The sequence below is a fragment of the Leptodactylus fuscus genome, chromosome 1 (genome assembly GCF_031893055.1).
Source record: "Leptodactylus fuscus isolate aLepFus1 chromosome 1, aLepFus1.hap2, whole genome shotgun sequence".
Classification (NCBI taxonomy): Eukaryota; Metazoa; Chordata; class Amphibia; order Anura; family Leptodactylidae; genus Leptodactylus; species Leptodactylus fuscus.
In genome coordinates this window covers 201,772,892-201,783,454 of record NC_134265.1, presented here as the reverse complement: position 1 = coordinate 201,783,454, position 10,563 = coordinate 201,772,892, and the positions used below count along the sequence as shown (strand labels likewise).

The window sequence follows — 10,563 nt, the reverse complement described above, 5'->3', positions numbered from 1 at the left end:
ATGTCCGTAATGGCCGTGCTTTTACGGCACGAAAGATCCCATAGAAGTCTATGGGCACATGCAGTTTTGTGGATACAAACAACACATGTTCAGTGTATATCCGTAATTGCGGATGTCAACACTGTAACGCTGCCGGAACTAGGTCAGCACGCAGGAGAGAAAAGAAGACGAGAACCGAGGAGCCATTAGCTGCCAAACATCAACAGGGGAGGATGTCCCGACAATTTGTCGAACAGCTCCTGACCATGGTGCAGGTATGGACTGAATGTGTTATGGGTGGTTTGTGCCTGCTTGGGAATGACTATTGGCAGTGGGGGGGTTAGTAATTGCCTACTAGGAACAATACTACACAATCATCAAACTATTTACATTTTCATCAAAGGTGATTAAATATAATGTTTTTTAATTTTTATTCCAGTTGATGATGTCAAGACTCAGTGGAACACATGCCGAGACCAGTTTCGGCGTGTGTTAACTGCAAAGGGGAAGAGTGGAGCCGGTCGCCGGACTAAAAAACCGTACATATATACTGTACCCAACAACTGATGTTTCTGAAAGAAGTAATGGAAATTGGAGAGTAAGTATATATTCAATATACTGTACTATGAAATTGTTTAGTCTGGCAGTAAAAAATTACAATGTCTGTTACTTAAAAATTGTTTGTTTTTCAGAACTGTTGACAATCTGGAAGGTGATGTTGAGGAGTCTGAGGACCAAGGTGCACTAGAATGTTCTCAAGTTTCTTCACCATTGCAAACCCCTTCATAGCCTAGTTTGCTACCACCATTTTAGGGGCTAACAATTTTAAAGGGGCTAACACTCTGCTGGTGCAAGGCTCAACTCACCCAAAGGGAAAAAAAATTCTGCTGGTGCAAGGCTGAAGTCACCTCAAGCTCCTCAATCTCTGCTGGTAGCTCAGCTTAAGGGACTCTAACTTAATTTAGAAGGGCTCACGTTAAGGGCCAGAAAAGTGAATTTTTGAAGATCTTACCACATCACACACACACACAATGACAGTTAAGGGTGGGGGCTGTTGGATTTCCCATTGCCTATGCCATCTGTGATTGTCATGGGCAACGTTATTTAAAGGGGTGCATGCTAATGTTTCTTTAGCTTTTAATTTGTGTTTCTGTCCATACTATTGTGGAGGAAAGAAGGTTTCCAAGTATTTGTCAACTTTCATAGATGTTCTATTGAGTTTGGAAAGTGTCTAGTTGATAGGCTGTGATAGTGGGGTAATACTGGGACTTGGGCGTGTTAGATGCCCCCATGCATGCTTCCCCTGCTGTCCCAGTTGCATTCCAGGGGAGTTGGCATCATTTGCTGAGGTGTCACAGTGGACTTGGTGACTCTCCTTAGTCGAATAGTGGTTTCCCCTGAAACTAGCGTTTTTCCCCCATAGACTATAATGGGATTCGATATTCGGTCGAATAGTTGAATATTGAGGGGCTACTCGAAACGAATATTGAATATAGAATATTTCACTACTCGCTCATCTCTAATCAGAAGTTGTCAAGTTGGAGGTTGTTTGCAAATTTTTTTCCAGCATGGTGTAATAATACCTAAGGGCTCGTTCACATCTGCGCTTCCTGCATAAAACAGAGCAGGAGATGGAAACCTGCAGGAGTCTTTCTCACCCATTCATTTGAATGGGTGAGAAAGCTGTCCGGCCGTGAGCGGCGGTGAGCGTTTTATGCTCTCCGCCGCGAAACCGGGTTTTATAATCCAGACACAGAGTCGGACATGTAGTACTCTGTGTCTGGATTAAAAAAAACGGTTTTGCGGCGGAGAGCATAAAATGCTCACTGCCGGACCCGGTCTGTGGTTTCCGTCTTCTGGCATGCAGAAGACGGAAACCACAGAACGGACAGCTGAACGCAGGTGTGAACCTAGCGTAAGACAAGTGGGTTCTAGATTTTCATAGACAAAAATTTAGGTAATAGAAATTCTCCACAAACCAACAGATCATTTTTTTTTATAAACAGGCAACAGATTCCTCATGGTTTTCCACTGATATGAGACTTTCTGGTAAAAATGTCATAGAAGTTCCAAAAGAGATAGAATGTTATGGATATATTTAAGAATGTTTCCAGTCCCAGAGGTCTCAGATCTCTGAATTGATATGTGAAGAAAATTCACATCAAGATTAGGGTTGAGCGATTGGGTAAATTTCACGATCGTGAAATTTTTAGTAGGGATCAGAATGGGAATTCCGATCCCAATCGCTCAACCCACTTACCTGCACAGAACCGATGACGCTCCCCTCCCTGAGGGGATCATGAGTCATCATGACTCATGAAATTGTGTGGTATGTCCTAGAAGAGACCCACATCTAGATAAAGATGCCCTGCTGACTCCAAGTAGTAATTAAATGCAAAGAAGATAAAATTGAGGTCATTCAGACATTGTTTCATGTTACCTTATTCAGTGTGATAAGATTTTGCTTGAGCAAACGCCTGAGATACCATCAGGCTGAGTTTGGATTTTGACCAGTGGCGTAACTAGGAATGGTGGGGCCCCGTGGCAAACTTTTGACATGGCCCCCCCCCTCCAAATGGCACCGACGCCGAAGACCTCGACCGACCCCCTCCTCCGCACTCTATTATGTCCCTTAGTAAGCCCTGCACACGGTATTATGTCCATTAGTGGCCCCTGCACACAGTATTGTGTCCCTCAGTGGTCTCTGCACACAGTATTATGCCCCATAGTGGCCCCTGCACACAGTATTATGTCCCTTAGTGGCCCCTGCACACAGTATTATGTCCCTTAGTGGCCCCTGCACACAGTATTATCCCCATAGTGTCCCCTGCACACAGTATTATCCCCATAGTGTCCCCTGCACACAGTATTATCCCCCATAGTGGCCCCTGCACACAGTATTATCCCCCATAGTGGCCCCTGCACACAGTGTTATAGCCCATAATGGACACCCATAAACAATTATTATACTCTGGGCTCTTTTCAGACCCCAGAGTATAATAATCAGAGACCAGGGGGAATAAAAACATAAAATATTACTGTTTCTTACCTGTCCCTGGCTCCTACGCTGTCTTCTCCGCTGCCGTCCTTGTTCTATGACGTTGGACGTCTCATGACCCGGGAAGCAGGCCGGGTTCATGTGACGTCAGACAAGAAGGAAGGAGGCCTGGCAGGATCGTGGAGAGGTAAGTAACTGTGTTTTTTACGTTCCCTTACCTCTCCCGGGCTGCCGATCATTATACTCGGGGGTCTGCAAAGACCCCAGAGTATAATGATAGCAGCGGTAGTGGCTGTCACTGGGCCCCTAATGTCCCGGGCCCTGTGGCAGCTGCCTCCGCTGCTATGGCGGTAGTTATGCCCCTGGTTTTGACCATATAATGTGTGTGTGTCATTGCATCTAACTCCCTTGGTGACTTCATTCATCTTGCGGCACATAATTCTATTTGCCTGAAGATTTCTAGACACTTGTGTAACATGTATGAAGAAGAGATAGGAAGGAAGGGTAGGTAAAGTTAGGAACTTATACAAAACCTAGAGATGACGTTCATCTGAAGAGCATTAATATGTCTGAACTAGGAAAAATGTAGTCCAGTGTATTTTTACAGGTCAGTGGTGTATTTGTACAGGACAGTGGATTCTGTCAACATGAGGTAGTTCAAATTATATAGCTATGTCAAATCGGAGGGGACCTATATCCCCAAATATTTGATTGAAGTGGTTTCCCAGCAAAAGAGACATTGTTGAGACAAGGAGTCAATTTCTGCAACAAGCAATGTGACATTTAAAGGGATTCTATCATTGGGAACCACTATTTTCACTAACAGCATGTTGGAATACCCTTTAGGCTAAGGCCCACTGGGCGTAAACGCAGCGCTAAAGCGCTGCGGAAAGAACCGCTGAATGCATTACAGTTCTTTCCGCAGTGCTTTTTTTCAACATTAAAGTTTATTAATAGAGATGAGCGAGTAGTGTTCGATCGAGTAGGTGTTCGATCGAATACTACGGTATTCGAAATACTCGTACTCGATCAAATACTACTAGCTGTTCGAAGTTTAATGTTCGATGCAGAACCAGCGTTGATTGGCAGAATGCTATACATTCTGCCAATCAACGCTGGTTCTTCTCTTACCTTTCCGAAGTCTTCTCCGCGCTGCGTCCCCGCATCTTCTTCCGGGTGGAATTCACTCTGCCTAGACATCCGGCCTAGGCAGAGCTGACTGCGCATGCGCGGGCATGCACGCGCATGTGCAGTCGGCTCTGCTCAGGCGTCGGGCCTGGGCAGAGCCGCACGCGCATGCGCAGTCGGCTCTGCCTAGGCCGGATGTCTAGGCAGAGTGAGTTCCACCCGGAAGAGGACGCGGGGACCCTGCGCCGAGAGAAGACTGTACACAGGGGCGTCCCCGCATCTTCTTCCGGGTGGAATTCACTCTGCCTAGACATCCGGCCTAGGCAGAGCTGACTGCGCATGCGCGGGCATGCACGCGCATGTGCAGTCGGCTCTGCTCAGGCGTCATTTGGGGGGATTACTTGTGTTTTAGTAACTCCATGTGCCTCATAGTAATAGCAGTTAACCCCATCATCTCCCTCACATTAACCCCTGTTTGCCTCACCATAAGAGTTACTGATATGTGAGACATATGGGGGTAATAATAATGAAGATACTTTATTATTACCTCCATGTCTCTCACATATCAGTAACCCTTATGGTGAGGCAGACAGGGGTTAATGTGAGGGAGATGATGGGGTTAACTGTTATTAATATGAGGCACATGGAGTTACTAAATTGTAATGCACAGGACCAGATATTTTTTTTTATCCACAATTTGTCCTGGTATAGCGGTCAGCGGGTGACAGTATTTAGTCCTGTAGGGGCCACTAAGGGACATAATACTGTGTGCAGGGGCCACTAAGGGACATAATACTGTGTGCAGGGGCCACTATTGGGTATAATACTGTGTGCAGGGGCCACTAAGGGACATAATACTGTGTGCAGGGGCCACTATGGGGGATAATACTGTGTGCAGGGGCCACTATGAGGGATAATACTGTGTGCAGGGACCACTATGGGACATAATACTGTGTGCAGGGGCCACTATGGGACATAATACTGTGTGCAGGGGCCACTATGGGGGATAATACTGTGTGCAGGGACCACTATGGGACATAATACTGTGTGCAGGGGCCACTATGGGGTATAATACTGTGTGCAGGGTCCACTATGGGACATAATACTGTGTGCAGGGGCCACTAAGGGACATAATACTGTGTGCAGGGGCCACTATGGGGTATAATACTGTGTGCAGGGTCCACTATGGGACATAATACTGTGTGCAGGGGCCACTAAGGGACATAATACTGTGTGCAGGGGCCACTATGGGACATAATAGAGCGCGCAGGAATGCGTAGGAGGGACTCTGTCGAGATCTTCGGTGTCGGGGGGGCCCCATGTCAAAAGTTCGCCACGGGGCTCCGCCATTCCTAGTTACGCCACTGACTGCTGATGTTATTAATCTACAAAAAGGGAGAAGATGCAAATGTGAATACAGCCTTATTTTTAGCACTGAAAATAATGTATCTGATAAAACTGTATTCATTAAAACTACAAAATGAAGCATTAGTGTGAACAGAGCCTAAGGGAACACTTCATTTTCCTGTACACAGGGGCGTCCCCGCATCTTCTTCCGGGTGGAATTCACTCTGCCTAGACATCCGGCCTAGGCAGAGCTGACTGCGCATGCGCGGGCATGCACGCGCATGTGCAGTCGGCTCTGCTCAGGCGTCGGGCCTGGGCAGAGCCGCACGCGCATGCGCAGTCGGCTCTGCCTAGGCCGGATGTCTAGGCAGAGTGAGTTCCACCCGGAAGAGGACGCGGGGACCCTGCGCCGAGAGAAGACTTCAAGAGGAATGCAGCCCGACTGTCACTCGTGGACTTGGTATGATTTTATCGAATGTTGCCTACCCCTGAAACGAGCATTCCCCCCATAGACTATAATGGGGTTCGAAATCCGTTCGAACAGCCGAACAGTGTGCGGCTGTTCGAATCGGACTTCGAACCTCAGACACTTTAGTGTTCGCTCATCTCTATTTATTAAGGGTTTTTCAAAGGGTTTTACAAAAGGGAAAAGGGGGGGGGGAGGAAAGGCAGGGGAAAATCAGGGGAACAATGGGAAAGAAAGAAGGAAAAAAGGGGAAGGGGGAGAAAAACAGGGGAAGGCGGACTCTGACGCAGCAGAGTTAAAATGAACAATGCATTTCAAGTAATCACATTAATGGAGAAAAAGAGAACACAGCAAGAACCGTAATATGAAAATAGAAACAAAAAAACAGTAAACGGTAATACGAAAATCCAAGTGGTAACCATGGAGGGCCGGAAAAATGAATGCAAGTAGGAATAGAAGGAAACAGACAGGTATCACGGGGGTGAAGAGGGGAAAAGGGCGCGGAAATCCGGGGAGTAATAGAACATGTTCCACAGACGCCAGGACGAAGCATTGCCAGCATGTCCTCCATTGTACGGATGTGGAGGAACTCTTTAAGCCAGGAGAGGAGTGTGGGGGGGGGATTGGGACTTCCACAACCTCGGGATAACTGAACGTGCTGCTACTAACATAAACCCCAGAAGCTTGCGAATAGGTTTCTGGAACTTACGAGACAAAAGGGAGAGAAGTAGAGGGGCCGGATCATCTTCCAAAACGACTCGTGTAACTTGAGAAATAACCCCCCTCACTCCATCCCAGAAGGAGCGAAGAAGTGGACATCCTCACCAGATGTGGGCCATCGTGCTGCGGTCGGTGAGGCACCTCCAACACCTATCAGATGTAGTTGGATAGATATTATGGAGCAGAGCCGTAACCCTGTACCATCTAGAGAGAATCTTATAATTAGTTTCCTGAGCCTTACATTAGATAGAAAATTTGTGGCACATATCCTTCTCCCACCCCCCACGTAAGGCGGTAGGCCATCCTCTGGATCCTCCAACAGAAAGCTGTACAAAAGAGAAACCGTGTTACTCTGAAACTCTGTTATTCCTTTCTGGACTGATATTACCAGCGGGTCAGGATACATTGGGTATAGGAGATTGGTGATTATACTTGCACTTGGGGGATTGTTTATTGTATCTCCTGTTCCCTAGGTACTTACCTAACCACGCTCCTGCTTATTGGCCTGTACACATAAGACACAGTATGGTTCGGCCCACTGGGTGGGCCTTTCTGGATATGTGTTGTTCTCCTTCAAGTCCTCCATTACTGTAGGTGGGGCTGGAGGGAACACCCTTTAAGGGTTAGACTTCCCATTAAGGGCGACTCCCAGCTTGTCATTGATTGGGGAAATCGTGCAGGATGGCCTTTAGAGGCGTGGCTTTTTCTTTATAAGGTTTTCACTGGCCTCAGTCTGTTACTGCTGTTATCAGCAGTGGTCATACTGCATCACTAATGTGAACAGTGCTTTCTCATTATATTTTTCTGGTAGTTATTGCTCTGTAACGTTTAATTTATGATGATCTATGTCTCATGGAAAAATGCGTAGGGTTGTTGTAGATTTTGTGGAGCATTACTATTCTTTGTGTTTGACTGACCCTATGAATAGAGTTAAAGGGATGTTGGTGTGGCATTAGATGCCATTAATGGGCATAGAAATATATTTTGTGCAGTCTATGTTCAAGAAAAAAGTTTCGATACTTCTGATCCCATGTTACCATGTATCTTTTATAGATCAGTTTATTCAAGACAAGCCCTTTACCGGACATAAAAGATTAGAGATGAGCGAGTAGTATTCGATCGAATACCTCGCCGGCATAGGAATGCAAGTGGATCCAAGTGGATAAATGCTTTGAATATATTGGTGTTCGGCCGATTACACGCATTTCTATGCCGGCGAGGTATTCGATCGAATACTACTCGCTCATCTCTAATCTTTTATGTCTGGTAAAGGGCTTGTCTGGGATAAACTGATCTTCCTAATCTAAGCTACCCCCTGCCTACCTTGTAAATTTACTGTACCAAAAAGCTATATTTACCTTCTTGCAGGGGTGGTCATGTGACCATCCCAGATACATGAACCGCCCCTCCCCACCCATTATACTTACCTGTCTGAATCTCCTGGGCAATCCAGCTCTATTGTGCAGGTGTTGGCAGCCGGTAGACATCAAGGAGGTCCCGGCTGCTCAGAACAAGTGAAGGCCTGGGCCGGGAAGGGGGGGTTCTGCTAGAAACCCATGCACGGATGTGAATCAAGCCTTTTAATGCATAATTTGTCCCTCTTCTGTCCTTTGAAACTTGTAAGGTATATGATGAACTTTGACATTTCATTCATTAGTAGTAGTGTCTGGTCCTGACAGCAATAATAGCACTGCTGACAGTGGCGTAACTACCACCATAGCAGCGGTAGCAGCTGCCACAGGGCCTGGGACATTAGGGGCCCGGTGACAGCTGCTACCGCTGCTATCAATATTCTCGGAGGTCTTTTCGGACCCCTGAGTATAATGATCGGGGCCCCCTGTTGGTGGAATACTTTCCACCAACAGGGGGCCCCGAAGCTGCAGCAACGGCTGAGACACAGGAGCTGCAGGTCTGGCTCCTGTCAGCGCTTCAGGACGCTCCCCCTCTCTCCCCCCTCCCTTTCTCTGCTGTCCTCTGCCCACCAATGAGAGGAGGAGGCGGGGCTTATCCCTGCCGTCCAGCACAGAAGAGAAGAGGAAGAAGCTGCTCTAGGAAAATGAAACTGAAGCTACACAGGTACGTACTGGGGTTACTATACTTATTACTATCAGGCATTTGGGGGGATTACTTGTGTTTTAGTAACTCCATGTGCCTCATAGTAATAGCAGTTAACCCCATCATCTCCCTCACATTAACCCCTGTTTGCCTCACCATAAGAGTTACTGATATGTGAGACATATGGGGGTAATAATAATGAAGATACTTTATTATTACCTCCATGTCTCTCACATATCAGTAACCCTTATGGTGAGGCAGACAGGGGTTAATGTGAGGGAGATGATGGGGTTAACTGTTATTAATATGAGGCACATGGAGTTACTAAATTGTAATGCACAGGACCAGATATTTTTTTTTATCCACAATTTGTCCTGGTATAGCGGTCAGCGGGTGACAGTATTTAGTCCTGTAGGGGCCACTAAGGGACATAATACTGTGTGCAGGGGCCACTAAGGGACATAATACTGTGTGCAGGGGCCACTATTGGGTATAATACTGTGTGCAGGGGCCACTAAGGGACATAATACTGTGTGCAGGGGCCACTATGGGGGATAATACTGTGTGCAGGGGCCACTATGAGGGATAATACTGTGTGCAGGGACCACTATGGGACATAATACTGTGTGCAGGGGCCACTATGGGACATAATACTGTGTGCAGGGGCCACTATGGGGGATAATACTGTGTGCAGGGACCACTATGGGACATAATACTGTGTGCAGGGGCCACTATGGGGTATAATACTGTGTGCAGGGTCCACTATGGGACATAATACTGTGTGCAGGGGCCACTATGGGGTATAATACTGTGTGCAGGGTCCACTATGGGACATAATACTGTGTGCAGGGGCCACTAAGGGACATAATACTGTGTGCAGGGGCCACTATGGGACATAATAGAGCGCGCAGGAATGCGTAGGAGGGACTCTGTCGAGATCTTCGGTGTCGGGGGGGCCCCATGTCAAAAGTTCGCCACGGGGCTCCGCCATTCCTAGTTACGCCACTGACTGCTGATGTTATTAATCTACAAAAAGGGAGAAGATGCAAATGTGAATACAGCCTTATTTTTAGCACTGAAAATAATGTATCTGATAAAACTGTATTCATTAAAACTACAAAATGAAGCATTAGTGTGAACAGAGCCTAAGGGAACACTTCATTTTCCTGTACACAGGGGCGTCGAATACACCCTGCTGGATGACTTGGAGTAGTCCATAAAATGCTAACGCATGGGGAGACCCCTAGGCCAGAAAAGCGACTAGGATTCAGTGCTACACCCCGGTGGGTGAGCTTATTCACGCGACGTGAGCTGTGGCTCTCTATTCTATTTTCGTCCTTCTGGGTTACTATTTCCTTCCCACTTAATACCCTTACATTTGAGGCTAAGGGGCCATGTGAGGACACCCGCTGGATTATTTCGTTCCCTATCACTAGGCGTATACCTCAAACGCCCCACCTCCCCCCTCCCAGCACACGGTGGTTTGGCCCGGCCTTCAGCTCATTGTTGCTTGGCGCCGGGTCCAAGATGGCGTCGAGAAGCTACTGAGTGTGAAGAGAAGTGAGACCCTGGACCGGCGGGGAGAGAGTGTCTAGTAGCTGCCGTAGTAGGAATCTCCATTTCTGTACATAGCCGTTGGATTGGGATTAGTATGCTCTCAGGACATGGGCGAGAAGCTGGAACTCAGGCTCAAGTCGCCGGTGGGAGCCGAGCCTGCCATCTATCCGTGGCCGCTGCCTGTTTACGTGAGTTCGGGGATTGTCACTGTGGGGAAGGCCGCAATGGAGATGGCAGCCCTGATTGTGGGAATTGCTTTGTTCGCTTCGTGGATGTACACGTGTGTATTCCGAGCTGCCCTTTTGCTCTGTAT

The 10,563-nt window shown here is 47.3% G+C and overlaps 1 protein-coding gene across 1 annotated transcript in view; it reads left to right on the top strand.

The window, feature by feature from the left end:
• Positions 1-10,158: 10,158 nt before the first annotated feature.
• Positions 10,159-10,563, top strand: part of DOT1L (DOT1 like histone lysine methyltransferase) — a 97,563-nt gene continuing 97,158 nt past the window's right edge. The window contains exon 1 of the mRNA XM_075281985.1: positions 10,159-10,438. Coding sequence (XP_075138086.1) covers positions 10,358-10,438 — 81 coding nt within the window. The 5' untranslated portion in view covers positions 10,159-10,357. The remainder of the gene's footprint in view (positions 10,439-10,563) is intronic.